This window comes from Macaca nemestrina, chromosome 4, assembly GCF_043159975.1.
Source record: "Macaca nemestrina isolate mMacNem1 chromosome 4, mMacNem.hap1, whole genome shotgun sequence".
Classification (NCBI taxonomy): Eukaryota; Metazoa; Chordata; class Mammalia; order Primates; family Cercopithecidae; genus Macaca; species Macaca nemestrina.
Genome location: NC_092128.1, coordinates 174204362 through 174232223, shown reverse-complemented (window position 1 = coordinate 174232223; position 27862 = coordinate 174204362). Strand labels below are relative to the sequence as shown.

The 27862-nt window shown below is 44.1% G+C and overlaps 1 protein-coding gene across 18 annotated transcripts in view; it reads left to right on the top strand.

Annotated features, from left to right (window-relative positions):
• The window catches only part of LOC105472738 (TIAM Rac1 associated GEF 1), a 443930-nt gene extending 424746 nt beyond the window's left edge, over positions 1–19184 (top strand). For all 18 annotated transcript variants that reach the window (XM_071095586.1, XM_071095584.1, XM_071095597.1 and 15 more), the window contains 6 exons: positions 1584–1692; positions 6676–6734; positions 7308–7410; positions 10471–10558; positions 12587–12759; positions 16766–19184. In XM_071095586.1, coding sequence (XP_070951687.1) covers positions 1584–1692; positions 6676–6734; positions 7308–7410; positions 10471–10558; positions 12587–12759; positions 16766–17235 — 1002 coding nt within the window. In that variant the 3' untranslated portion in view covers positions 17236–19184. The remainder of the gene's footprint in view (positions 1–1583; positions 1693–6675; positions 6735–7307; positions 7411–10470; positions 10559–12586; positions 12760–16765) is intronic.
• Positions 19185–27862: the final 8678 nt, after the last annotated feature.

Here is a 27862-nt window from a genome sequence, read left to right as displayed (position 1 = left end):
CTGTGGGAGGAAGTAGAGTTGGACAGTCTACCATGTTGGCCTTTAATCACTTTTAAAGATGTACTCCCAGGGACTGTGGTACCTGGGAATTTGACTTTTGTGTATAATTCCTCCTCTTCTGTGTGGGTCTTTGGGGGACAGGTAGTGGAGACGATGTCATTACCTTGGCTGATAATATCCTGGAAGTTTGGTTGATGAGTTACTTAATACCTATAGACAAAATAATATAGCTGCTTAAAAATTATTTTAACCCTTGGTTATACTAATGGTACTACAGCTCAGTAATAATGACAGTGATGATTATAATAATCCCAATCAAGGGAGGCAGTAATGCATTGTACTCCGTACTGATGGAGCCACATCTCAGCATGGTAGCCTGTTTTGGTGGCTTGAGAAGGGCCATCCCAACTGCACTGCATTCAGTGGAGGGTTGCCAGGTTGCTACTATATAGGAAACTCAGCTCAGTTTGGAAGGAGGTCAGTGACTCCAGTGAGAAAAGCAGATGTGACTGTTGTGAGGCAGACATTGAACTTGCATCAGGCTCTCTGGATCATTGTGTCTAGATGGCTCTGCAACCAGCACTTGTCTGAGACAGTTTAGCATGTGACCGCTGGGGGCAAGTGACTACACCTCATGGTCTGTTGGGGTTCCAGCACTCACGCTGCCCGTGCCAATAGAGGAATCTTCAAACTCTTCATTTGGCTTCTCTCTCCCTCATCTAAAGTGAAATAAAGTCATCTTTGAAATGGATTGGAAGAAGAAATAATTTGCTTACACTTCCAAAAAGTAGATACTCACTGGTGGAAATGTCTGCAGTTATCTGGGGGTGGATCTTTGTCGTAGACAACCATTAGCATCTCCTTGGGAAACTCTCTCTGTTTGAACACAAAACACCTCCAGTTTCGTAGATCAGTTTTAACAGACTAACTGCATGTGAATTTCAGAGCCCCAGTTTGTACCTATTTGCCATCTTATTCTGAAATTCTAGTAGACAAACATGGCGTAAAGGGGGGGAAAAAAAGACGAGCCTTTTGTCTCCCCTGTATTCCGTGTGTTTCTTTGGGAATAGAGAGGATTTATTTTTCAATCAGGAGATTTCATATGAGTTAAAGGATTTTCTTGTTACAATTTCATTGTATTGTTCCTAGCTCAAACAAGGCTAGAACATAATGATACTATTATTTCCCATTGGAAAGGTATTGTATCTTCAGCCTGTTTTGATGGGATATTGTATCCTCAGCCTGTTTGGTGGTGGTGATTGAGACAGTCACAAATCGAAAGAATTTTTTAAAAATGTAATCTGTCATTTTGGTGCTATTTCTTTTCTCAAAAACATGAAATTGAGAAGTAAAAATTTTACATATTTATGGTGTACAGCGTGATGTTTTGATGTGTTACGTTGTGGAATGGCTAAATCAAGCAGTTTAACTTACGCATTATCTCGTATATTTAAGCAAATGTTTTTAGGAGCAGTATTTTCTTGAAGTAAAATTAATACCAGCATGCTGAATTTTCAGACGTCATGAAGATCTGAGTGTTAATAATACTGCCCGGTAAGCTTTGTCACATCTCTGGCTTTCAGGTTGCAGATCTGAGCATGGGGGACCTGCTTTTGCACACCACCGTGATCTGGCTGAACCCACCGGCCTCGCTGGGCAAGTGGAAAAAGGAACCAGAGCTGGCAGCCTTTGGTGTGTATCAGAAAAGGGTTTTTTGGAGGGGGAAAAGTCTAGCTTATTTTTCAAAACAAGAACATTTCTTTTTCAAGACCCAACTGATTAAAAATAAAGTTAATTGCAGTTACTTGAATGGGTCTTCCTGCCGTAGCCACCAACATCTCGCAAACACTAAATGAAACCTTCGAGTTAAATTACACTGTGTGGTCACTCAGCCACATGGGTGGGCGGAAGTGGCTGTGCCCAAGTCTGTCCCAGACATAAACACACAGGCAGGAAAAGAATTTTTTTTCTTTTTCTTTTTTTTTGGGGGGGGGGGGCTGCTGCTCTGAGTATCTTTTCAAAATAATGGGTTAATTATAAACCAAGGAAAAATAAAGTGAAAAATCAAGACAAAATGGCCTCTGTTTCTGAGGCCCCCAAATCCTAGATCTTTTATTTTCTTCCTGACTTTGTTACTGTTTGGTCTTAAAACCAGGATTTAGGATGCTGGTTCTCAGCTGAGCTGTTGTGGCAAACTCTGGAGTGCCTGGATCAGCTGTGAGGTGCATCTCAATCGCATTGCCACTCAATGCTAGTGACATTCGAGATGTTTGCGAATGATTTATTCTTTAATAAACCAGTTTAGATGGATGCAATTGCTGCAATTAGAGATCTCATGTGATTGTATTGTAATACGCTTTTTGAGAGAGAGAAAAAACATGGGTTAGCTTACTGGGAATTATGTATAATTTAGGAAACACGGCTTGTTGTTGCAATGGAAATGCTTATTGGCATATTGCTGTGTTGTTCATGAATATAAAACTATCAACACTCCATGCTTTTGTTTTAGGTTGTGTTTTGTCCTAGCCTCCTGCTAAAAGACTCATTGGTAGGAACATAATATAGTGGAAATATGGCTTATTCTCTTGCCTTATATTATTTGTGTGGGCTTGTGGGGAACGGAGGTTGCTTACTCCTTCTTAACTAAACTTTTTTTTTTCCTCCATGATGTGAACAAAGTATCCCCAATCGGAATGTCCTAGTGATTTTAAAATCAAAGTATTTCATGCAAAGATTCATTGGACTTTCTATTTAGATCACTTAGCCTTCACTGAAAAGTTACTGATATTCCTAGAATTTGCAAAGAGCCCCTGTAGCTGTTGATGCCATTTCATTAAAAATAACAAAGGAGGCCAGGTGCGGTGGCTCACACCTGTAATCCCAGCACTTTGGGAGGCCAAGGCAGACGGATCACTTGAGGTCAGGAGTTCAAGACTAACCTGGCTAATATGGTAAAACCCCGTCCTTACTAAAAATCCAAAAATTAGCTGGATGTGGTGGCAGGCACCTGTAATCCCAGCTACTTGAGAGGCTGAGGCAGGAGAATCACTTGTACCCGGGAAGCAGAGGTTGTAGTGAGCTGAGATTGTGCCACTGGACTCCAGCAAGACTCTGTCTAAAACAAAACAAGACAAAACAAAATATATAAATGCAGAGAAAGCATGTGACTAAATAGGCCATTCAAAGGAATATTGGGGGTATTTTAACAAGTTGTTAGTTTTTGATGGGGTAGGTGTTTTGGGGGAGGGGGGCAGTAGTATTTGCTTTCTTTTCAACATCACCACTTGTGTTTCTTCTATAGTGATTTCTTCTTGGAGGAGTCTGGGATCTCCCTGATGCTGCTTAATGGGTCATTCATGGGATGGAGGATATTGATATAAATGACCCACACCATGATGTAGGACTAGAGGTCAACATTTAGATTCGTTATGGCTTTGCCCTCAATTTTACAGATTCACTGCAGTTAGAAATCAACAGATTTAGAATAAGAAAATAATTTAAGTAGGAGAAAATGGGTTGACAAACTCTTTTCTGTTTTTTTTTTTTTTTTTTTTTTTTGGAGGGTGGGTGGTACGGAGTCTCGCTGTGTCTCCTGCAACCTCTGCCTCCCGGGTTCAAGCAATTCGTCTGTCTCAGCCTCCCGAGTAGCTGGAACTATAGGTGTGCGCCATGGCGCCCAGCTAATTTTTGTATTTTTAGTAGAGACGGAGTTTCACCATATTGAAGCATGATCTCAATCTCTTGACCTTGTGATCTGCCTGCCTCGGCCTCCCAAAGTGTTGGGATTACAGACATGAGCCACCGTGCCTGGCCCTCTTTTCTTTTAAAGGCTACATGGTACATTTTAGGCTTTGGGCCAGGAGGCCACATGCTTTTCCACTGGAGCCAGAAGCAGCCGTAGATAACGTGTAAATGAATGAGATGGCTGGATCCGCGGTTGGATCAGCAGCTGCACCACACAGGTGGCAGCAGTCCTGGGTCTGGCCTGAGGGCCCTTGTTTGCCAGCCCATGGTGTAAGTGATTCAGGAAAATGCTGGTTTTGAGGTTGGGGATTTAGGTGCCACTTTCTGCACAGGCTCAGATAGTGGACTCTGCATTACTCTGTTCCCTGCCTCCTGGGCTGTTTATGAGAGGTCGGTATGGGAGCTGCCTCCAGGAAGGCGGGCCCACAACACCTGTCCCAGGTGTAAATGGAGACTGCATACTCCAGCTTCAGAGCATCACACCGTCAGCAAACTCAGCAGGGGCCATAGTTCACAAGAGAAAAACTGAAGGCTCTGAGACACAAGACAGGTTTGCCATTACTCAGAATCCTCTCCAGAGTGAAAGGAAAGAGAAGGGGAAGGATTAAAACTGGGATTATGAACAAAGGCTGTAGTCATGATGAGCTTCTGTGGATTCCCAGTCGTTAAAGAGACAAGTTTGATGGTTTGGGTGTGATTTCAAGTAGTAAGGCAGAACTAGCAGAGAGGCTGAGCAAGGAGTTGAAATAAGGAAGAGCTGCTGTGAAGGAAGGATCACGGTTCCCCTCAGTCGGCAGATTTGGGGTTAAAATGTGGTTGTCATCTTGTTTTGGTTTAAACCTCTAACCTCAGGAAATAGTGCAGCTTTCTGCTGAAACCGAAGTCGACTTGCTGCCAACAAAGCACCTTGATGTTTCACTCACAGGATGGCTCGTGTGTACCAAATGTTGGTGATCGTTGCCTTAAACAAAAAACAAACACAAATAGAAATAGGCCTCTGCCTTGAAGGGTATTTGACATTCACCTTTTTGGGCGCAGAGTGGAAGCTTTAGGCTGGCAAAGGTAGCGTGAGTTTTGGAGATCATCAAGGCCATGTCTGAAGGGATTGGGCAACGCTGTGGAGTCACTTGAGGAACACTATCTCCGAGGGTTCGGGGAAGTTTAAGGGACAGGCAGAGGTCCCGGTGCCAGGCTGACACTCACTCTCTGACCCTCCTGCTGTGATCCGCGATGGTTAAGATTAAGGGACATGGGGGCAGTCATACCATTGAGCTGTGGTTCCAGTGGCAGGGTGGCGCTTCTGAGATGAGAGGCATTGGGGTAGAGCCCTTTCATTTCTAAGAGGACCTAGCTGTCCCAGCCTCTGTGATTTCTGAAGGCTTCATAGTGGGAATGAAGGGCCTTCTCAGGTTGCTTGTGCTTAGCTACTATGAAGAGGCTGGTGTGGCCGCTTCAGGTCAGTGTGAACCTTTGGAGGGAATCTGCCAGTCTGTGCTCTGGGAACCTGGAGGGGTCAGATGCTGTGAGGTGTGAAGGGCTATGGGCAGTCTAGACCTAGTGGCTGGAGTCAGTTTCTTTGCATCTCAGGGCTTATTTCCCTGCAGTGGAGATTAGCATGATCTTACACAAAGAGGAGACAAGACCGGCTTGCCCTACGTAGGATAGAAATTGAACCAGATACTTCCGGTTGGCCTCCAAAGGGCCTGTGAGCCTGGTGGCCCATCCCTGAGAATTCTCTGAGTGCTTGTTTCTTTTGTAATTCTGTGTCTGGTATACAAGGCTGTGCCTCCTTCAGCTGCTGTGTGACTGGGGTATTCCTTGGGGTCAGAGTGTGAAGGGATAATGGAGACTATCTTAGTCCATTTGGGCTGCTATAACAAAATATCATAAACTGGCCAGCTTCCAAACAACAGATTTATTTCTCACAGTTGTGGAGGCTGGAAGTCCAAGATCCTGCTTTCTCATACTTCCTAGCTGTGGTTTCACATGGCGAAAGGGTCAAGGCATCTCTCTCAAGTCTCTTTTATAAGGACACTAATCCCATTCATGAGGACAGAGTCCTCACGGCCTGATCACTTCTCAAAGGCCCACCTCCTGAAACTACAAGGGTGATTAGTTTCAAGGTATGAATTTTGGGGAAACACAAACGTGGACCATAGCAGAGACCCTGACACAGAGAACGAAGGACAGGCAGGAGTCGGTCACCCTTCCAGTCCTTCTGGGTGCCAACTCTACTTCCCCTTCTAGGAAGAATCAGAATCACTGCATGTTAAATGTGCTTGGCATTGCTTAACGAATTCTCTGGAAGATTATGCATAACTCCGTTGTATCTCCCCACCCCCGAAAGAATATAAGAATGAAACTACTACATGTTTACCACTCCTAGAGAGCTTACTCTGATTCAGTCATTCTGGAGGAAGTACAGTTGAATTCTATTTCATAAACTCATTTTTGTTTCTTCAGGTGAAACGATGAGTTATATTTCCTAAATTATCGCTGTCTGTGTGCACTGTTACCTTAATTTGCATAAGTATAAATCATCTTCAGCAATTGCATTGTTATTGTGAAAGACATTTATATTATTCCTCCATCGACTGAATTAGTACATTTTTGTTGAATATGTATCAGCTGAAGTTTTAACCTTGAAATGATAGCATACCTAACGTATTGTACCCAAAAGTGTTTTGAGGTATAGGTTATTTCCATTTATGTAGGCTTTCTTTGTTTATTTTGAACCTGGAAAATTGCGTGTCTCAATAGGCTTTTGATTTTCACTGATGTGATGAATGAATGGGAGGTGTGTGGGAGTCAGTTAACTGGGATCTCAATGTCCTCTTCATAACTGTAGTGTTTATTACCACAAGTTAGTGATGTCAAGAGGAAAACGCTACACATGACATGCCATAACTGTCTTTATTTTATTTTTTCCAGTTTTCAAAACTGCTGTGGTCCTTGTGTATAAAGATGGTTCCAAACAGAAGAAGAAACTTGTAAGACTTCTTTTGTCACCCCATGGTTTGAAACTATTTCTCTATCTGCTCATCAGTTATGTCTGCATAATTCTACCATTTTGTCAGTATGAGCCTTTTTATGATCTTGTTTATTTCTTAAGCGTTGCTAAGGATGCTTGAGATCACCCATCCTGCCCTCTTTTCAGGCAGGCTTATGTTTAGAGCACAAAAATGAATTGGTCTCATTTTTGTGAATTGGAACCAATTGGACTCAATTGCTGATTGGGTCTGCCATGGCCCAGAACCTTCCTAACGCTACTTTTCCCCTTCTCTGTTGCCCCTGTTCTTGTTTTGGGATCCCTTTTCTCCTCTTCCCTGTGTGTGTCTCTCTTCACTGCATTTGCTTAGCAAACTTATTTGCCCACCCTCCCCTCAACGTATTTAGCACGCAGCCTCTCACTCCCTGCTGGATGAACAGGAGCTCGTGGGGGTGAAGATCCTTTGGGCACGCCTGGAGTTACTGCATGAGAGTCTGTCGCTGGTTTAGCAAATGCAGGGAACTGGTCCGGGGCAGGTTAGATTCTTACGCAGCTGACTCCTTCTCCCCTGCAGGTGGGATCCCACAGGCTTTCCATTTATGAGGACTGGGACCCCTGCAGATTTCGACACATGATCCCCACGGAAGCGCTGCAGGTTCGAGCTCTGGCGAGTACAGGTAAACTCTCACCTGCGCTGGGTATTTCACACACTTATCTCTGGTGTGTATAGGAATTACTTGTTTGAATCCACACTCTAGGTCTAACCCTTCTACTGTCTTTTTTTTTTTTTCTATGCTTAACTCTCTTGTCTCTCAGTCTCTTTATGGCCTCTTATTTACCCAGCCATTGATTAAATATTGAATGAATGAATGAATGAATGAATGAACCAAGTGAATGAATGAACTGAGTGAATGGATGTGTAATGTCTTCAAAATTCCTGGAAGAGATTCTAGTTATTCCATTCTGTACATCAATACTATAGCGACTGCCATCTGAGTACAGTGAGCCTGTGCTTCTTGAAACAATCCTTGAGACTGTGAGCAGACAAAGCCCAGGTAAACTACTCCCTTGCCTTTCAACGGAGAGATCCAAATATACTGCCCAAAGCACTAAAAAGCATTGACTACACGTTTTTTCCCTAAAGTATTACAAATCTTTATCTTTGGTATTAGTGTGAAGGCTTTTGAATGTTGATTCTTTTTAAAATTTATTTTAATTGTTTTAGAGACAGGATCTCATTCCGTCGCCCAGGCTGGAGAGCAGTGGTGCTGTCGTACCTCACTGTGGCCTCAAATTTCTAGGCTCAAGCTATCCTTTCCAAGTACCTGGGACTACAGGCATGTGCCAACACACCCAGCTAGTTTTTTAAATATTTTGTAGAAGTGGAATTTTGCTATTTTGCCCAAGCTGGTCTTGAACTCCTGGGCTCAAGCAAGCCTCCCGCCTTGGCCTCCCAAAGTGCTGGGATTACAGATGTGAGCTGCCACGCCCAGTCTGAAATGTTGGTTCTTTTTCTATGATCCACATAGCCGTGAAGTGAGTTGTTGGGTAGCTGTGAGTATACTTGATAATATAATTAGACGATGCTTTAAACACATGAGTAGCAGGGTACTGACTAAGAAAAGTGATATTTTTGTGACTCAGAAGCTCCCCATCCTGGGCCTAATGTGAGGCCAAGTTCTCAAGAGGAGGGATGGGCTGTGTGGCTCTCCCAGGCACACCCTGGAAAGAGCATCTCTGGGGAGTCAAGTGGACACTCTAGCCACACCTGTTCCCTGTCCCACTTGGACAGCAGGTGCAGCTTTGGTAAGGAAAAGCCCTGGCGGTGGAGACCGGCAGGTGTGTGATCAAGTGAATTTCTATGTGATGCTTTTGGCATCTAAAGTGAACATTAAGGTCTTACTATCCAATTTCTGTTGTGTAGCCTCTCCTTGTTCCCATTTGCCATAAGCGGTAAAACTGGATCTGATCCTCAGAAAACCAACTCACACTAGTCCAACATCATGAGGAGAACCTCTTGCCATATTGTGCCCACTTTGAGTTACTCTTCCAAATTAAAGGTGTTTCTCCCTTCACAGTTTTTCTGCCTTACAGGAGGAAGTCTCCAATGCACAAACCACGTAGGGCAAATATATTTGGAATGATTATTTGTTTTAGAAGATTTCTCTCTAATCTCCCGGCAGTGATTTGCTGGATGCCCTTTTACTTACGATGTGATTTGCAAAATTGATTTACACGTACATTTGCAGGCACCTGTAAGTCGTGAGTCTAGGGCAGCTACAAATAGCATTTTGAGGTTTGGGCACTTAAATACTAAAGTCTTTAGAATCGTAGGTTATGAATTATCTAGTTCCTTTGTTTCCTCATGCCAGGTTTACAAATGGGAAAGTTTATTTTTGTAGCAGACTGACAGCTTCTAAGCCAGGAATTTCGCCTGCATTGAGGAGTAAACACGTAAAGACTTCAAATTTTGAAGACAATGCCATCTTTGTAATACGACGCTCCATTCTCACTCTCTAGTTTTCATTCAAATCAAGTTTAAAACCATCAAGATAAAAGCTTATTTTACTTGAGTTATAAAGACTCGTCAAGATGTTTTTCATTATGAAATCCACTCTAGTGGATTTGAGAATCAGAATGTGGAATTTTAGGTTTTTATCTTAGTTCGGAAAGTTTGTAAAATTTTTTGCAGATAGATTCTGGTTAGGGTTAAATCATGCAACCACAGTGAGGGTTTGTGACCAGGGTTCTGAGCCACTGGATAAAAGTGAGACTTCACAGCGTATGGCCTGAATGTCTGCAGTGAATTGTTCCTTTCACAAACACTTTATTCGTGACTTAAAGTACTCTGCCATTATAGGCACTACAGAGCTTCCAAATTATTTTAAAATTGTTCCTTCCTTTCTTGGCATACCATTTCTGCTGTGTTCAAAGTAGACTCCAGGGGTAGGCGGGGGGGGCGAGAAACCCCATTAGATCTCCAGGGCTTTAGGCCCAGCCACCTGGGGGAAGACTCCCTTAACAGACAGCATAACTGTCATATCACTGGCCAGATGACATCTGCATAGGAGGCTTTGGCTCCATTTAGTCCAACTGTTGCCAAAACAACTAATCATTTAATTGAAATGCACAGTTCAGTTAAACAGACTGCATGGCTGAAAGAGTGAGTTCAGGCCGGGCGTGGTGGCACACGCCTGTAATCCCAGCACTTTGGGAAGCCGAGGCGAGTGGATCATGAGGTCAGGAGTTCGAGACCAGCCTGACCAACATGGTGAAACCCTGTCTCTACCAAAAATACAAAAATTATCCAGGCATGGTGGTGTACATCCAGCTACTCAGGAAGCTGAGGCAGGAGAATCGCTCGCTTGAACCCGGGAGGCAGAGGTTGCAGTGAGCTGAGATCATGCCACTGCGCTCCAGCCTGGATGACAGAGCAAGATGCCATCTCAAAAAAAAAAAAAAAAAAAAAAAGTGAGTTCAGTCAGTATGATTGACTGGCCTTTTAGACCGTCTAGAAGATTTTACCAACTGGAAATTTTCCAAGTGTTCTCTTCTTAGCATCCATTAAGCTTTCAGTCGCTTCATCTATTTAGATCGTGGAATAGTAGGAAAATATCTTTGATCTTGTACATTTCTGCATTATTAATTCTCTATCACAGCTGGAAAATGCTTTTGTAAACATGTAAATAAATCCATTAGAAACATACCCTGATTTCCTGTTGTTTTAATGTCTTCAGACGCAGACGCAAATGCCGTGTGTGAAATTGTCCACGTCAAATCCGAGTCTGAAGGGAGGCCGGAGAGGGTCTTCCACTTGTGCTGCAGGTGAGCCTGGGCCTGTGAGTCGAGGCCGCGATGACGGTTCTGCAGATTGGGATGGTTTGGTGTCTTACGTTGTATTCTGGTGTTTGGTACATTGCTTGTACTGTGACATCGCTGAGATGCAGTAAACGGAGAGTCAGCTGGGAGGAGGTGACAGCGTGTGAAGGTGTCATCGGGATTCCTGATCATTTGGAGCACATAAGGAGGTCGCCCTGTGTTGATCACCTGCACGTCTCGAGGGGAAGCTGGGCTCATGTGGGCTTCTACTTATTTCTTGTTGTTTTTCTTCTACCCTGCCACCCTCTTTCTTTCCTTCCTTCTCTCCTCTCCCTCCCCCATGAGAATTTGAGGTCTTCCCGCATATGCAACCATTTGTTTTTCTAAAAATATAAGATGGATGACCCCAACAGATGGCATTTAATATATTTGGCTTTAAATGTGCCCATATTGAATCATGCTTTAATTTAATCATAGACACTCAGTGATTTACTCAGTAAATTACCCAGTACCTCACACAGTGAGTACTAATATACTATGGATTATCTACAAAAGACAATAGAATCAATATTGTATGATTAGTAGCAATATTTTATAATGTTAGTATGGTAAGAAGGTACCTTTACCAAGCATAAACTTTGCTAAACACCTTACATTCGTTATTTCGGTTAGTCAGACCAGGGTATTAGGTTGGTACAAAAAGAAACTGCAGTTTTTACCATTAAAAGTAATTAAAAGTGCCATTAATTTTAATGGAAAAAACTACAATTATTTTTTGCACCAGCCTAGTACTATTCTTACTCCAATTTACAAATGGGGAAGCAAGGCTTAGAGATGGTACTTTGCCTAAGGCCTCAGAGAAAATGAATGCTGGTGCCGGGCATGGTGGCTCACACCTGTAATCCCAGCAAGGCAGGCGGATCACTTGAGGTCAGGAGTTTGAGGCCAGCCTGGCCAACATGGTGAAACCCTGTCTCCACTAAAAATACAAAAGTTAGCCAGGCGTGGTGGCAGGTGCCTGTAATCACAGCTACTTGGGAGGCTGAGGCAGGAGAATCTCTTGAACCTGGGAGGTGGAAGTTGCAGTGAGCCAAGATCATACCACTCACCTGGGTGCGAGACTCTGTCTCAAAAAAAGAAACAAAAAGAAAATGAATGGTGGGTTTAACCTCAAAACCCATGTTTTGTGTTGCTACATCAGATCTCTGTGTGTTGGGTGACAGAGGTCAACAAAGGTCAGATCCCCGGAAAGCTGTCAGGACTACAAGTGAAATGTTGTTTGTATAACCCCGTGGGGTTTGAGCACTACCTTAACTGTCTGTTTTGGCTCATCTGTTTGTGATTTTGTTGGTAAGGTCCGTGGAGTTTAGTAAGCCTACTTACACGGATGCCGTATGTATTGTTAATAAGGAATACCAGATGAAACTTACCTGGGTAAAAATATTGGGAATATAACAAGAAAAATATCTCTCACCTAGGAAGCACTTTCTTTTTTTTTTTTTTTTTTAAACCATGGGAATTGGGACTTGGGAAGATTTGATAGTTCTTTACAGCCTTAATATATACATGTTGAAATGTGTCATGGGAATCGTTGATATTTACCAGGAGGGAGCTCAGCTCTAGAGGACATTAGGAACGTTGAGACATCAGCCTTTGGGTGCTCTGCAGAGCTGCAAGAATCTTGTGGTTCATTTGCCCTCAAAAACATTTTACAATGAAAAGCTCTGCCTTAAGTGCCAGGAGCAGAATTTGGCAGCTTCGTGGTACAAACTCCCACTGTCCATAGATCTGTTCGTTAATGGGCTGCTCTGCCCCACATCGGTGGCAGGAGATGGATCACAAAGCACGAAGGGAAAAGAGTTATGTGCTCTTTCTCCCTGGCTGTAAAATCACCACTCAGCATAGAAATTGGAGTCAAGGCCTCAGTCTTCAGCCTTTGGCCCTAAGGGTTATTTGTTTGGTTGCACCTGATAACCTTAGAAGTTCCCCATGTGTTAAGCCCTGGTTCTCTAACATCTGTAAATCTTTTCCTAGCTCCCCGGAGAGCCGAAAGGATTTCCTGAAGGCCGTGCATTCAATCCTGCGAGATAAGCACAGAAGACAGCTCCTCAAAACCGAGAGCCTTCCCTCATCCCAGCAATATGTCCCTTTTGGAGGGAAAAGATTGTGTGCACTGAAGGGGGCCAGGCCGGCCATGAGCAGGGCAGGTACTGTGGGGATTCAGACGTTCAAGATTCCCGTCACCCCCACTCCGCAGTAGAACTCCAGTGAGCTTGACCTCCTTGTTGAGTGGGGGTGAGGTGTGGCCTGGTGGGGACTGATGTAGGAGGACGGTTCTTCCCTGGTGTGAGGTTCCTTGCCCTTGCCTCCTTCCTGGTGGCTCCTGGGGATCCGCCCTATATCTACATTCCTCTTGTCCTCCCTCAAGCCTTCCCTTTGCCTCCCTTCTCCTTTTGGCTGGTGAGCTCCTCTCTCATTTGCCAAGCCGGGATGCAGACACATCCTCTTTCTGGAGAGGCTGTCTCCGCCTGCTTGCAGAATGAGAGTCGCTGCTTTGCATGACAGCCAGCTTTGTCTAGCAGAAAGCCGTGTGTCACATTTCAGCAAGGTCACAGCCCTCTGTTCTGAGAACATGGTGGCTTCACGGTCTGGCAGCACAGCAATGCCTGCTCTGAGTAGTAAGGGTTCTAGGTTTGGTAGCCCACATGACACTTCCAGTTTTTATCCTGGCCTTGTGCCTGCAGCTTTATTTTTAGTCTCCATGTTAATTTGGGGAAGCCTCGAACTATTCTTGGAAACAAGAATCTAGAGTTTAAATGGCCCTAGCATAAATATTCTTGTAGGACTTAATCCATTACGGTGGAGCAGTGAAGAAGTAAAATAAATACTACCACCCGTTAATGGTAGCAAAATTTGTCTAGGGATAAAGCTGTTTTCATACTTAGGGACTTAATGACATCAAGATACTAACATTTTTATCAAAACTTTCTTAAGAGGCAGTCTAGAATTTTGCAGGGAGGATTTCATTAAAAGAGGCCCCCTTTGCACTTGCCAGAAAAGTGTCTGGCATTTGTCCCCATTACCATTCTACCTGTCAAAGAGGCATGGACAGAAGTATGAATGCCTGAAGGTTTTCATAGACAAAACCCACCTGGCTTGACATGGGATATTACCTTCTTTAAGAACCTTACATTTGGCCAGGCGCGGTGGCTCAAGCCTGTAATCCCAGCACTTTGAGAGGCCGAGACGGGCGGGGTCACGAGGTCAGGAGATCGAGACCATCCTGGCTAACACAGTGAAACCCCGTCTCTACTAAAAATCCAAAAAACTAGCCAGGCGGGGTGGCGGGCGCCTGTAGTCCCAGCTACTCGGGAGGCTGAGGCAGGAGAATGGCATAAACCCGGGAGGCAGAGCTTGCAGTGAGCTTAGATCCGGCCACTGCACTCCAGCCTGGGCGACAGAGCGAGACTCCGTCTCCAAAAAAAAAAAAAAAAAAAAAAGAACCTTAAATTTAACTAATGTTCGGGGACTAGTTAGTGTAAACCTCTTCTCCAATCAGTTGATAAGTGTTTATTGAAAGCTTAGTGCAGTGAACACCCAGCACTTTGCTAAGTTTTCTGAGGTATCCTAAGAGTCTTGCATACCTCCATATGCACAGTTTCTCATGGGGTCCCCATGGAAGAAGAGTTTATTGGTCCTTTGTAACTCACTTTAGAGATTTTTATCTTGGATTTGTCTTATCTACCCCTCTTGTTTGCTAGGGAAATGTTTAAAACGGTTTGGAAATACGTGTCTCAACCTCAGGGAACTCACCTGTTTCAGTTGTTAATCCATGAACCTAAATTCAGGGCTGCATTTACTTTGAAACTAAGCATGGTTAGTCTGTCACTCAGTTTTCGGGCTGAGATGCATTTGGAAAGAAAACAAAACCAGCCCACAATTTAACACCATCATCCATCATGATTACCAAGAGAAAGCCTTGATGTCATAGCCTTTGGATTTAGCTGATTGAGAGATTTTTCTGCCTGATGGCTCATTTTTGGCTGAAGAAAGTCTGTATCACTTTGCTTCGGAGGCATCTCACTATCCTCAGAATCTTCATGTTAGAGGAGTTTAAAATGGTGCCTGAGTAGAACAGCACAGCAATTCCCGGCAGTCTTAACAGTGAACACTGGAAATAGTCAAAGATTGCATCCCTAAAAGACTGGGAAGAACCCAGTAACGGTAGCCGGGTTCTTAAGCATACTAGGAACAGATACTCATGCTTCATTTTGCTTTGTCCTGAATACCCAGCTAGTTTATTTCTCCCTCTGTTCTGTTTGGCTAGGATAGTAAAGCCAAATACTCTGCTTCCGTATTAAGCCTAAAGTGCTATATACATCTGCCAATAACTGAATTAAGAGATTTTTTTCTTTGTTCTACTTTCTAAGAAAATTTTCAAACTTATAGAAGAGCTGAAAGAATTCCCACCTACCATGTATATTCTATATTTTTCTATCTTCTCATTATCACTCATCTATTAGAATCCATCTATCATTCGTCACCTCATCTTATTTTTGACACATTTCAAAGATGTAGACATTAACACACTTTACCCCTAGATACTTCAGCATGCAAATCATGAACAGATATTTCCAGTAGCTTTGAGCTGAGGTAGTTCTAACGTAGTGATTGGAGAGAGGGATGCTGTATTTTGCTGGTGCTGAGATAAAAGTGAACAAGAATTTTTGTCTCTTCTCAATAGAAGTCGGGGTTTTTTTGTTTGTTTGTTTCTTTTTTCTCCTCTTTTCTATTCCCTTTTTCCATTTTGCCTGGAAATGGCTTTTATTCCCATCCTCAACCAACAGTAGTGTCCATTTGTTCCACGGTTTGAGATGGTAGAACTCTCAGGAATAGTGATGGACACACAGGGGTCTGAGGCAGAGCCTGGCTGCAATGGGAGCCAATTCAGCTCCTCGTTGACCTCTCTAACCTTGCGCCTGCTGCGTTTGAAGTCAAGGCTGCGTTTGGCAGCAACTGAGACACGAGGCATCTTCTAGTAGCACGGAAGCAATTAGATGGTTTCTGGGGCTTTGGTTTCAGGAAAGCAGCTCCCAGTTGACTTTGAGACTCTGCCCCTCCACTGGAAAGCCCGTGTTGCATTTCACCTTTTCGTGTCTAATGCAACAGCCGCTTCACTCTCGAGGGAGAAGCAGCGGCCTTCCCTGTGAACAGTCTCGCATAGGCGTGTAGTGGGATTGTTGGCTTGATTGGATGGTGTCTTTTGTTTGCTTGTTTTTAATTCTGGCTTCCTAGAGGGCAGTAGGTGAAAGAATGAAGTTTTCGTAACTGGTAGTCACTTTATACAGCACTTTGTTGATCAAACTGCTTGCGTATCATCGGTTTTTTATTTCTCATTCCACTGAGGCACTGATACGTTAATTGCTTTGTAGAAGAGTGAGCGATGCACAGACTGTAATTGGAGGAGACTAAGGCTCACGTTTGCTTAGCCTCCTACCGGACGTGGGACTTTGTCAGAAAGAAGACAGGGAAATAACTGAAGATTCCATGTCTTTGAGAGCCACTCTCTTTTCGTAGGCTCTCTGAGAGGGATGTGGTGCCCTTGATCTAACTGCAGATCCCAAGAAATGTTACGTTCAAGTTCCCAGAAAACAAGTAACTTAGACCAGTGCTTCTGCCTCCTTGATGCATTTTCTACAAAGACAGCAAAACTAGAGAGGCACCCCCACCCTTACTAAAAACCTATTCCAGCTAAACAACCCTGGGACAGCGCTGGGGATCTTCATAGCACTGGACCATGGGACATGACCAGGATTGAGGACACTAACTCACTAACTCATCCCCAAATCAGTGGTCTGTCTACTTGAGAGCAGCTGTAGTCTGTTACCCATCTCTTAGGTGCACGGGTTAGAATAGTAGATTATTTCCCAGGGAGTTGAGTGCCCCTTTGCCCATAACCTACAACCTCTGCTGTGTGCCCCGGTTCCCCCTTGCCCTTCCATCAGTTGCTAGAACATCTAAGTCCAGATACCTCGACAAGGTAAATGCTCCGAGACAGACTGGTGATATCTAGACTGTAAGCCCCAAAAGACATCAAGGCATTCAGTGCATACCATTTCGGTGTTTATTTTCTCCTGTCCTTTGCTTTCTGGATTTTCATCTCACGTAAAGCATGTGGGGGTTTTATTTTTATATTTTTGTGTGTGTGTGCAGTGTCTGCCCCAAGCAAGTCTCTTGGGAGGAGGAGGCGGCGGCTGGCTCGAAACAGGTTTACCATTGATTCTGATGCCGTCTCCGCAAGCAGCCCGGAGAAAGAGTCCCAGCAGCCCCCCGGTGGTGGGGACACTGACCGATGGGTAGAGGAGCAGTTTGATCTTGCTCAGTATGAGGAGCAAGATGACATCAAGGAGACAGACATCCTCAGTGACGATGATGAGTTCTGTGAGTCCGTGAAGGGCGCCTCAGTGGACAGAGACCTGCAGGAGCGGCTTCAGGCTGCCTCCATCAGTCAGCGGGAAAGAGGCCGGAAAACCCTGGATAGTCACGCGTCCCGCATGGCGCAGCTCAAGAAGCAAGCTGCCCTGTCGGGGATCAATGGAGGCCTGGAGAGCGCAAGCGAGGAAGTCATTTGGGTTAGGCGCGAAGACTTTGCCCCCTCCAGGAAACTGAACACTGAGATCTGACTGTGTCACCTGCCCCGTAGAGAATGTGTGTAGATACTTCCTGCCCTAACTCTGCCCACCCTCCTGTACCGTCGACAAGAATGTCCCTTAGGTCGCGCTCTTGCACACACGGTTTTGGCAGCTGACTTGGTTCTGAAGCCATGTAGCCACCCAACTTTGTCATTTTCAACAACATCAGAAATAATTCCTCAGAATCCCAAATAAGCTTGAGTCCTATCTTCTGTATATTACTAAGGGCTTTTATTTATTCTCAGTTAATCAGGGCCTGAACAATTAAAAGAAAAAAGATTCTATAGCACTGGAAAGCAGATCACCCCCAGGAGTTAACAGATGTACAGCAGATTAATTTAAGGGATAGTAGCGCACACACGATCCTTCTATCTGAAATCAGTCCCTAGTTGGGAAACCTCTTTCAAACACAAAATGAAATGAAATGTGTACAGCTTGCAGTGTTCTGACTGTACCCTTCCCTCTTCCATGTCTCAGAATCTCTGTGTATTTTAAGAATGTGTGAGGAGAGGGTGGCAATTCATGTTTCAATGAGCCTTTTTTTTCCCTTCCTGTTTTGGTCTATAGCTGGTCTTACTCTGTGTCCATGTTCGGAAGCTCTAGTTTTGCATAGAATTATAGAGATGCCAAACTCTTTGAAAAGAGATCCAAATTTATCGCTTGAGAGAAAGAAGAAACACTATTTTTTGTATTTTACCTGAGATGCAGGGGCACAAATAGATGAGGATTTTACAGTGTTAGTGTAACCCTGAGCCTAAAAAATGAGGATATAACCTTTTACAGAGAGAGTGAGGTGTGGTGGTTTTATATTTATACATGAAAGGCCAACAAGCTCATGCTAAGGATATACTTTTCTTCCAAGAAGCGGATTTTTTCTTTTTCTTTTTAATGTTTGAATCTGTATTTGAGCTGGGAGTTTGGTTGGATTAAACATGACACCCAGGTGGGCGGGGGTGTGTGTCTGTTGCACATGGCAGGGAGGGGAGCCTCCTCCTCATGGGCTTGCCATGGTGATCATTGGTTTTTCCATTAAAATTGCATCTTCATCCATAGATTACCTTCCCCTTCCCTGACAGTTCATAACCAAACCTTTAAACAGAACAGCCTCTTTAAAAACTTCTCTTGTGTTGAACACTTTCTTCATGCCAACGAAACAGGGTAAACACGCTCAACACATTAATGGTCTAAACAGATATCCAAATACTAAGAAGAAAAACAAGTTATAGCACTTTCAATTTTTTTTTTTTTTTAAAAAGGTTATAGCTTTTTCTTTTCCCATGTCACAATGTCCACTTCCTAAGAAGGGTTTAAAATACTATGAAAACTTTCTTTTTGGGGAAAATATCTATTTGGTGTTTGACACATCAGTAGGTACTTTAGACCTGAATTTTATAGTAGCTTTAGGAGTTATATTTTATAAAAATCAGTTATGACTTTATATTTCCAGACAATAGAGAGTTCAGTACATCATGCTCTTGTGCCTCTGCCTGCTTTTCCTGCGTTCCCACCCTGTATCCCCGTCCCCCCGCCTTTCGGGTTTCCAGGGCTTCGAGCTTGATCTTTTGAAAGTTTTATTCTATTAAATTTTTGCTATATCTTCTGGTTTTCTTAAAAAGCTTTAGAATGGTTTCTATACCCTTTGTACCACTGCATTTTTCCATATCATCTCCGGTTCGATCGCGTCCAGATGGAAAACGGAAGCAGAGGCTTCTAATCGTCGCATTTACTGGTTCCAGTGCAACACATCCATCTGAAAACACTCGGAAGTCTGGTGCTTGGAGAGGGTGCCATTGTCTCTTGTACATAAGGTCATGACGTGTCTATGTCAAAAGTTCTTATATATTTCTTTTATAAGCTGAAAGAAGGTCTATTTTTATGTTTTTAGGTCTATGAATGGAACGTTGTCAATGCTTGTCAAACAATAAAAATACTGAAAAGTGTCTGGGCGGTTCTATGCCTTTTTGGATGGGAGGATGAGTATGAATTGTTGGCGGGAGAGAGGCCGTGGGAGAAGATTCCTGGGAATGCCGTTCGTTGAAGTAACTCACGATCATCAGGAGAACGCTGTTGTGGTAGTGCTTGAAGCTTTAACAGGAAAACAGGTGCATTACAGTTGCTTGGCATCTTGACCTAACGTTACCCTACTGGGCACTGTTTCTTTTCCAGTCTCCTGCCTATCCCACTGGGAGCAGGCTGGAGGATTCCCATGAAAATAGTGGGGTGAAGTGCAGAGCTCCGACCGGCCTGACTGAGCTCTTGAATCACTCCACATTTTATCACCGGGGATCCGCTGCCTGAGCCTTTCACAGAATCACAAAACAAGGTACATAGTGTCTTGGGCTGCCTTTCTCTTCCCGTCAGAGTCCCCAGATCTGACCCTCCTGAGTCCCTTACAAACCTTACCCATCAACGTTACCCCATCCGTCCCTGCCCTCGGTGAAAACATTGTCTCCTGTCTCTAGAGGAGCCTCTCCCTGGCGCATGGTGAGCCCTGTGGTGTAGCTACTTGCTCCTTGCAGTGGGGGTCCTGACACCAGCAGCAGCATCATGTCGCTGGGAGCTTGTTGGAAGTGCAAAAAACTGGGAGGCAGGAGGAGCACTTGAGGCTAGAAGTTCAAGACCAGCCTGGGCAACAAAGTGAGACCCCATCTCTATGAAAAATAAAATAACTTCGCTAGTCGTCGTGGTTCATACCTTTAGTCCCAGCTACTCAGGAGGCTGAGGTGGGAGGATTGCTTGAGCTCAGGAATTTGAGGCTTGCAGTGAACTGTGATCACACTATTGCACTCCAGCCTGGGTAGCAGAGAGAGACCCTGTCTCAGAAAAGAAAAATGCAGAAACTTGGGCCCCACCCAGAGGCCCTAAACCAGAACTTCCATCTTAACGGGATCCTCTGATGACTCACCCATGTTCATGTTTGAGTCACATTCATTTGGTGGCCTCCAAACATTTTGATGTTGAGCAGTGATTTGGAGCACATTCCTCTTTCTTGTAAATATATTCAGGCATTACAGAAACAATATGTACATCTGTAAGACACAAGATTTCTTTCTGTGGCCAATGCATCCGTCTTGGGGGATGACTGAAGCCAGCTTTAACACCTGCTCCATGAAGTTCTTCCAGCAGTTAGAACTCTGGTGTAAATGAGATTTAGCAGTTTGGGCTGCTTTCCTCACCAATAGCTGAGCCTATGTGTTTGGAGGAAATGAGTGCTCAAAGTCGACTATAGAGGAATAATCATACCTCTTTCCCCACTAGTTTTGTTTATTTTCAGGCTCATCTCCCACCAGGCTGGCAGAAAGCATCCTCAGTTTTCCTCTCCCTTTTTGTTTGTGAGGTTTTGGGGGCGGGGAGCTCCCTTCTGCAAAGATAACTGTAGCAGTGACCAGCATGCTCATCCATCCACAGGCTCCTTCACGCGTGATGGTGGGCTCTCTAGTGTATCCTTCTGCTCACCCAGGACACGTCTGCAGCCTGGTCCCCGGCATTCTGTCTCCTCTCTGGGATGTTGCCAGGATGCTTTGCCCAAGTTCTGGTCCGTCCCCTTCCACAGCTCTCCTGCCTGTATCCCCAGCCAGGGGCTAGTACTGTTTTTGTTTGTTTATTTGTTTGTTTGAGAGGGAGTCTCGCACTGTCGCCCAGGGTGAAGTGCAGTGGCATGATCTCGGCTCACTGCAACCTCCGCCTCCCAGATTCAAGGGATTCTCCTGCCTCAGCCTCTTGAGTAGCTAGGATAACAGGCGCCCGCCACCATGCCCAGCTAATTTTGTTTTGTATTTTTAGTAGAGACGGGGTTTCACTGTTGGTCAGGCTGGTCTCGAACGCCTGACCTTGTGATCCACCCACCTCGGCCTCCCAGAGTGCTGGGATTACAGGCACGAGCCATCGTGCCCTGCTGGCTATTGCCTTTTCTGTGTGTGGGTGGTTATGGGGATGAGGACAGAGAAGCTGGGTTGCAGCGGGGAGCCCTTGTGTTTTTTTGCAAGCTTGTTGATACCCAAGTTTTACAGGCAATTCTGCTTTTTGGCGCAAACCTATTCCAGGATAGGGAACCTCTGTGACAGTTGCCTTAGAAGGGAGGTGCTGAGCAGGTTGTGGGGAAGTTGTGCAAATACAAGGAGAGAAAGAAATAGTCAAAATATTCAGCCACTTACATAGAGAATGTGTGAGATCAAAATTGCAGTGTCAACGGCCGGGTGCAGTGGCTCGTGCCTGTAATCCCAGCACTTTGGGGGGCCGAGGCGGGTGGATCACTTGAGGTCAGGAGTTCGAGGTCAGCCTGGCCAACGTGGTGAAATCCCATCTTGACTAAAAATACAAAAGTTAGTCAGGCGTGGTGGCACACATCTGTAATTCCGGCAGCTTGGGAGGCTGAGGCAGGAGAATCGCTTGAACCCGGGGGGTGGGACTGCGGTGAGCTGAGACTGCCGCACTGCACTCCAGTGTCCTATCACTCCTCAGCTCCAGCAGATAGGACAGTGGTAATGGCTCCAGGAACACTCCAGCCTGGGTGACAGAGTGAGACTCCATCTGAAAAAAAAAAAAAAAAAAAAAATGCAGTGTCACAATCCCCCTAGGCTTCTCTAAAGGAAGTCGTTGGAAGAAGGAAAAAGGAATACTCAGAACAGAAATCATGAATGTGTAAAGCTTCTGTAAACACATGGAGTATGGATACTGTTGGCAAGATACTGCCTTCTGCTGAACAGTGTAGGGGTAGAAACCCTCCCAGGTCGTGTTCCTGGGATCGCCTTATTTCCATTCTTCTGCCTGTCATATGCCTCCCCACCCACACCATATACCAACAGAATGCATTCTGTAGAAACCCTCATTCATCAACAATGGAGTTTATTCTGGTCTATTCTTTCTACATCATGAAGCAACCTTTAGCCTATACATTCTACTGTTTTAGTAAGTCAGTTTCTACTGTCACTGAGTCCACCACCTCGACCATGTTCCTGAGTTAGATGTGACTCATGCACATCTTCATGTCACTGCTGTCAAACTGGGCTGATGGCTTCTAACTTGTGTGCAGTGGATCCTCTGCTGTTGTCTAGTCACTTGGGATCTCCCTCTCTCTCTCTCTCTCTCTGTCTCTCTTTCTTCTCACTCTGTCGCCCAGGTTGGAGTGCAGTGCTGCGATCTCGGCTCACTGCAACCTCCGCCTCCCAGGTTCAAGCAGTTCTACCTGCCTCAGCCTCCCAAGTAGCTAGGATCACATGCCCGGCTAATTTTTGTATATTTTGATAGAGACAGGGTTTCACCATGTTGGCCAGGCTGGTTCGAACCCTTGACCTCAGGTGATCCACCCACCTTGGCCTCCCAAAGTGCTGTGATTACAGGCGGTCCCTTGGGATTAAAAATGACAAGGGATTGGCTGGGTGCAGTGGCTCATGCGTGTAATCCTAGTACTTTGGGAGGCTGAGGCAGGTGGATCACAAGGTCAGGAGTTCAAGACCAGCTTGGCCAAGATGGTGGAGCCCTGTCTCTACTAAAAATACAAAAATTAGCCGGGCATGATGGCACTTGCCTATAATCCCAACTACTCAGGAGGCTGAGGCAGAGAATTGCTTGAACCTGGAGGTGGAGGTTGCAGTGAGCCGAGATCGCGCCACTGCACTTCAGCCTGGGCGACAGAGTGAGACTCCGTCTCAAAAAAAAGAAAAAAGACAAGGGATTTAGACTATATGTGCACGCCTTGCACTTTCTGTACAGTCAACTACCCTCAAGTCAGGGAGGTGTGACACTTTTTTAAAAAACGCAAATCCAGGGTCCCTAATATTTTTTTAAAAATTCAGGAATCACATAATGCTTCAGAATTTCTTTTTCCTTGTTCTTCAACATACTTCATACCCAGGTCAAGCCAAAGTTAGATTTTTTTAGCCCATGAGGCCCTGGTGGGATTGCTTTCACCTTTCTGGGCACCAGCTTCATCCTTTTTGACTTCAATACTTAGTTTCTTTTCTTGAACACCACCCGGGGCTTCCTGGGCTGCTCCCAAGAATGATTTGGTTACAGGATGTCCTGTCTTCTGTTCTACTCAGCTCTGTGCTTGTGTGTTCTGCCTGGTGACGTTACCTTGTATTTTAAACATTAATGGTTGGTTAATTATAGGCCCCTCACTTTCAATCAAGACGGTAACATTTGATTGTCCTTGATGGGTTTGTTGAATACAGGCATGGGTTGTGCACGCATACACACACTTAAAAATGAGTTTATATTTTGTTAACATACTGTTTTGTTAACCTGACTTTTACTCTTAATGATACAAGTTGTAGACATTTTCATGACATTCTATAAAGGTCTGCATCACTGTAAGACATAGTCACATCCATCATAATGGTCATTGTTCACCGTAATTTACATAACCAATTCCCACTTTACATAACCAATAACCAATGGGCATTAAGGATTCCAGGGGTTTTGTTATTAAGAAAACACGATGAACACCTGTATTGGATGTTTCTGTGCATTGGTCCAGTTGCTTCCTGAGGGAATACTGAAGAGGTAGCTTTGCATACATTTATATACATTTTAAATCCTGATGGCCATTTCTAAATTCTAGGATGCTGTATTCCTGTTTGTCTTCTGGTGAGATGTCAAGATCTACTTCCTGTCTAATGTCTCCACTTTGTCACAGAAATGGCTTTTCCACCTGAGTTTGCATTTCGATTATTTTGGCCGGTTATGCTTGGTGGGCTGGGCCTTCTCCCACTCCTGTCCTTCTTTCTCTGTTCACACTCAGTTTTTTGTTTTGTTTTGTTTTGAGATGGAGTCTCGCTCTGTAACCAGGCTGGAGTGCAATGACGCGATCTCGGCTCACTGCAACCTCTGCCACCTGGGTTCAAGCAATTCCCCTGCCTCAGCCTCCTGAGTAGCTGTGACTACAGGTGTGTGCCACCAGTCCCAGCTAATTTTTTTGTATTTTAGTAGAGATGGGTTTTCACCATGTGGGCCAGGATGGTCTCGATCTCCTGACCTCATGATCCACCCACCTTGGCCTCCCAAAGTGCTGGGATTACAGGCACACTCAGTTTTACTGTCAGTCTTCAGGGTATTGGGGGTTTCTGGTGATAGGAATAGCATCCATGCACTCCCCTTCAAAGTTTCAGAGATTTTAAATATTCCCCCACCTCATACATGCTGTGTGATGTCATGCCTCCAGATTTAAATGAAGGTTGAGTTTTTACGATATTGATAAAATCAGTTTTATGTGACAGACATGGCCATTTTGAGGAATAAGCATTTATTGCCTCTTTTTTTTTTTTTTAAGGTTTGAATAGACTTAATAGTTGGACCAGCGATGTCACAGGACTAGGTTGTGGCTTAAGTGACCGTAATGTTATAATTCACTCCTAAACTCCAGCAGATGGGAAAGTGGTAATGGCCCCAGGAACAGAGCTGTTTAATTTGGGGAATGGATAGAAAGTCGAGGTAGGGATGGAGTGTCATTCACTTGAAACAAATCTTGATACCTTTTGCTAAAAGCCCTTGCATAAAAGATGCGTTTTTGTGGAAAATCAGGGAAACAGACAATGACTGGCAGGTCTCCTATTAAACTTTCAAGTCTCAGGGAGTTTCTCGCCACCAGCTGGAGTAAGGTGCATCGGACCAGAAAGAGCAATGATCCTTGAACCAAAATGTGACTTTCCAAGGGTTCCAGGATGCAAATAGTTTAAGGAGAATCCATATCTAGATACTCAGTGTCAAGTGCCCTTTCCTAAAACTGATCTGCCTGGGAATGTGCTTGTGATAAAGTGCACGCTGTCTTCCCTCCCTCCTTTTTCACAGTCATCTTGCTCCCATTTTATTAAAAAAAAAAGAGAGAGAGAGAGAGAGACTCCTCTCAGCTGTCCTGTCCTGGATTGTACTTAGGGGGAACAACCTCTGGGATACCAAACAAACGGTCACAGAGAAATGGTGTGTTCAGAAAGTAAATGACACCACCGACCAGGGAGCTAATCCTTCGGTGAGTCAGGTGGTTTCTAATTATTTGCTCCTAATCAGTTTGAAGAAGGACCTAATCAAGTCGTCAGGTGATAAATCATTAATTATGGATGATATCTCTGATTTGGTGCAGATAATTCAAGAGGTCAGAGAATTGAGTGACACATAAAACTGCCGTAATTAAACTCCTTTCACTCCCAGTAGTCTTCAAACAAGGCTTTTCTGTGCTTGCAGCTACAAAAATGAAAAATAGAAATAGAATTGATGCACAACTCTGCCTAGCTAAAAATAAGAGCCACTGAATGGATACATGAACTAATTGAAAAATAAAAATATCCATTTCATTAAGAGATTATTTCCAGTGAAGTTTTACTCTTTATATTTGATATTTTTATGTCTCTCTCTCTCTCTCTCTCTATACACACACACACACACACACACACACACACACACACACACACACACACATAAACTCTCTCTCTCTCTCTCTCCATATATATGTGTATATATATAAACTCCAGCAGATGGGAAAGTGGTAATGGCTCCAGGAACAGAGTTGTTTAGTTTGGGGAATGGGTAGAAAGTCAAGGCAGGGATGGAGTGTCATTCACTTGAAATAAACCTTGATACATTTTACTAAAATATATATACACACACACACACACACACACACACACATTTTTGGCGGGGGGTGGGGGGACAGGGCCTCACTCTGTCACCCAGGCTGGAGTGCAGGAGTGCAATTATAGCTCATTGCAGCCTCAAACTGGACTCAGATGATCCTCACACCTCAGCCTCCAGAACAGCTGGGACTACAGGCACATACCATGACCCTGGGGCTAATTTTTACATTTTTTGTAAAAATTACAAAATTTTTATAGAGACAGGATCTCCATATGTCACCCAAGCTGGTCTGGAACTCCTAGCTTCAAGCAGTTTTCCCCTCTTAGCCTCCCAAAGTGCTGGGATCACAGGCATGAGCCACTGTGCCTAGCTGATATATTTTTATATTGGTCAATCATGTACCAATAATACTTACTTTATGGTAACACAATCCATAAGTGATTTTTTAAAAAAATAGTTGGAGCTTTATGGCATAGGAAATGCCAAAACTTTTAACATAGACATTTATCCAGATATCTTTATTTTAAAGAAGTATCATAGGGTAATAGGATATAATAGGATATTAGAAAAATGGGGCTAAAAGAAAAAAGGAATGATATGAAATTTTTGAGTTTTTAAATGTATCCTTTGAATGGATGATGGGCATCAAATTGATTTGGGATTTTGGATACACTGGATACACTGAAACTGACATAATAGTTTTATTTGAAAATCTCAAATTTTATAATATGTAAGTGTATCAGTTGCTAGGTAACAAAAGCACCCTAAGGCTTAGTGGCTTAATACAACAAGCATTTATAATGTTCATGAATCTGGGGGTTAGCTGGGTAGTTCTGGACTTGGCTGAGCTGCTGGATCTCTGTGGTCAGCTGGTGGTTCAGCTCAGCCCGCGCCACGTGTTCTCACACCCTGTGGTCTCACATGTGTGTCAGTCGGAGGGCTGCTTGGTCTAGGAACCTCAGCCAGGACAGCTCGTCTCTGCTTCACATGGTGTCTCTTCCACTAGTAGACTAGCAGAGGCTTCCTTACGTGGTGACCGCAGGTTCCAAAGAGTAGCAGGAGCAAGTCCCAGAACACAAGTGATTTTCAGGCTTCCTCCTGACTCCCCTTTTCATAACCCTTGGCAAAAGCAAGCCATGTGTCCAGTTGGGAAGGAACGCTCCAGGGTCATGGATCCAGGGAAGTGTGACTCCTTAGGGATCATCACTGCAGTAATCTACCATAGCATCCTTTGAAACTACTTGAATTGATGATAAAAACATTTATTATGACATTTAGCTGTCAGAGGGAATATATTTTTTAAATTATCTTAGGGAGTTTCTGAGGAGAAATTGGAAATTATTGCTGAGAAGTTGGAGTTATTGTCGAGAGCAGTCCAGGCTCTCACTCTTCCCCTCTCTGTTGAGAACAGGGCATCTGAATGGAGAGGAAGTGCATGGGCTTTGGGGTGGGACCCTTGTGTGCTTGAACCTTGGCATTTCTGTTGACCAGCTGTGTGAACCTGGGCAAAACACCAATCCTTCTGCGTCTCTTTCTGCACCTCTACCATGGGGATGATACTACCTACTTTATCACGTGACCAATTAGTGGCCACCACCTGCTGTGTCTCCCTCTCCCTCCCGCAGCCCACGTCGAGGAAGTAGCAGGGCCTCAATGTTCTCAGTGTTCTGAGATGATGAGATGGTGCCAAGTTCGCTTTGGAAGCTTCTAGCTCTGGTTTTGACTAATCAAGTGAAAGTTGGCATTTGTAGAGAAGATGCTGGAAAATGCCTTTATTCTCATTAGGGTTTTCTATTCATTTGTAAACTTATGCACCACCCTGGTAAATATATAAAAGTCAATTTAGACTTAAAAGTGATCTAAGTGATTAGAATAAAAATAAACATTTTTGTATTGAATTTTTTAAAAATGGAAAAGCTACCTCAAAAGTGTGTTCAATTTTTGTACTTTTTTTTTTTTTTTTTTTTTGAGATGGAGTCTCACTGTGTTGCCCAGGCTAGAGTGCAGTGGCATGATCTCGGCTCACCACAACCTCTACCTCCTGGGTTCA